The 1,975-nt window shown below is 48.0% G+C and overlaps 1 protein-coding gene across 1 annotated transcript; it reads left to right on the top strand.

Annotated features, from left to right (window-relative positions):
• On the top strand, positions 1–986 carry LOC309793289 (large ribosomal subunit protein uL22-like). The gene has a single exon (XM_082603725.1). It carries the CDS (start codon positions 398–400, stop codon positions 950–952), a length of 555 nt encoding a protein of 184 aa, XP_082459851.1. The 5' UTR covers positions 1–397; the 3' UTR covers positions 953–986.
• The last annotated feature ends 989 nt before the right edge of the window (positions 987–1,975 follow it).

The following is a 1,975-nucleotide window of genomic DNA, read 5'->3' as shown; positions in this document are numbered from 1 at the left end:
CACAACTCAAATTCGTCTATTTTTCTCGTTTTGCCAGCCCCGCCAAAACTTTCAGCGAGTTCCGCCCACTCCACGTGGACCTCCCTTCCCTGGCCCAGCAACCTCTGCGAGGACCCCACCCCCAACACGTGACCAATTGTTATATTTCCTTCTTGGGGTCCTTTTTCGCTGGCACCAACTAACGACTGAACAAAAGTGCCCCCTTCAGGGTGAATGTGGAGCAGCAGCCTGGGGAGGAGAGGAAAGTTGACGGAGGACTGGAGTACAATAGGGGAACGTGACTGCCTCTGCTTAAAATGATTTCAAAACCATAACTCCCTGGTTAATAACTTTAAGGATCATACAATTAAAAGATGAGGCAGCTTTTCCGGTAAGCGGCCTGAGGTGACCTCTAAAAATGGTTCGCTATTCACTCGACCCAGAAAACTCCACAAAATCATGCAAGTCAAGAGGTTCAAATCTTCGTGTTCGCTTTAAGAACACTCGTGAAACTGCCCAGGCCATTAAGGGTATGCATATCCGAAAAGCCACCAAGTATCTGAAGGATGTCACCTTAAAGAAGCAATGTGTGTCATTCTGTCGTTACAGTGGTGGAGTTGGTAGGTGTGCCCAGGCCAAACAGTGGGGCTGGACGCAGGGTCGGTGGCCCAAAAAGAGTGCTGAATTTTTACTGCACATGCTCAAAAATGCAGAGAGTAATGCTGAACTTAAGGGCTTAGATGTAGATTCCCTGGTCATTGAGCATATCCAGGTGAACAAAGCCCCCAAGATGCGGCTCAGGACTTACAGAGCTCATGGTCGGATCAACCCATACATGAGCTCTCCCTGCCACATTGAGATGATCCATACTGAAAAAGAACAGATTGCTCCTAAACCAGAAGAGGAGGTTGCCCAGAAGAAAAAGATATCCCAGAAGAAATTGAAGAAACAAAAACTTATGGCCCGGGAATAAATGCTGCAAAAAATAAATGCAAATAAAAGTAAAAGCAGAGTGTTGGTTGTCTTAATTAGTAAATCTATTTCAAGTGTCGTCACAAAATGGATCAAATGAGTTTTCATAAACATTCTGTTTTGCAAAAAAAAAAAAAAAAAAAAAAAGATGAGGCAAATTCAAGAGGAAGGATATCATTAAAAAAAACTGCTTTGGGGGCTTCCCTGGTGGCTCAGTGGTTAAGAATCCGCCTGCCAATGCAGGGGACACGGGTTCGAGCCCTGGTCCAGGAAGATCCCACATGCCGCAGAGCAACTAAGCCCATGCGCCACAACCACTGAGCCTGCGTGAGCCTGCGTGCCACAACTACTGAAGCCCGTGTGCTTAGAGCCCGTGCTCTGCAAAAAGAGAAGCCACTGCGGTGAGAAGCCCGCGCACCCCAACTAGAGGAAGCCCCCGTGCAGCAACGAAGACCCAACACACCCAAAAATAAATAAATTAATTAATTAGGGGGAAAAAACTGCTTTGGAGGTGGAGTTGGGTGGAGTTTTAATCCCTAGCTGCAACGCTGGTTACCTCACCTACATTTCCCCTAGAGTTCTGCATGATGCTGGCAGAGCTCTCTGAGATCCCCGAATACCACCCGAGTTCTTCAGTTACGGACGGGATGATGGGAACGTGGCCTCTCCTAGGGTGAGCGTTCTGCTTCTTGCCTCCTCCGTCACCTCTCCTTCCCCAACGACACTGGAAACAGTGCTTCCTCTCTGGGCTCAGTTTCCTCAAGCTGCAAATTACTTCCAGAATGGAGAACACTCCTCTCTCAACGTTGGGAACATTTGTCCTGGATGGGAAGAGCCCTGGGAGATCATGGTGGAGGAAGGAGGAGAGGGCAGGACAGCAAAACTTAGTCCAGTGGGAAGGCTTGATGCAGAGCAAGGGGACTAAAGAGGAAAAGCTAGAAAACAGGTTAAGTGAAGCTAAACAGAGGAACTGTTTTCCTTGGGAAAAATTCTGACCGGGGCTTTGTCCATTTCCCGCCCCACT

Source organism: Mesoplodon mirus, assembly GCF_964341445.2.
Source record: "Mesoplodon mirus genome assembly, chromosome: 18".
NCBI classification, from domain to species: Eukaryota; Metazoa; Chordata; class Mammalia; order Artiodactyla; family Ziphiidae; genus Mesoplodon; species Mesoplodon mirus.
The sequence above is the reverse complement of the archived record's forward strand: the minus strand, read 5'-3'. Positions and strand labels throughout refer to the sequence as shown.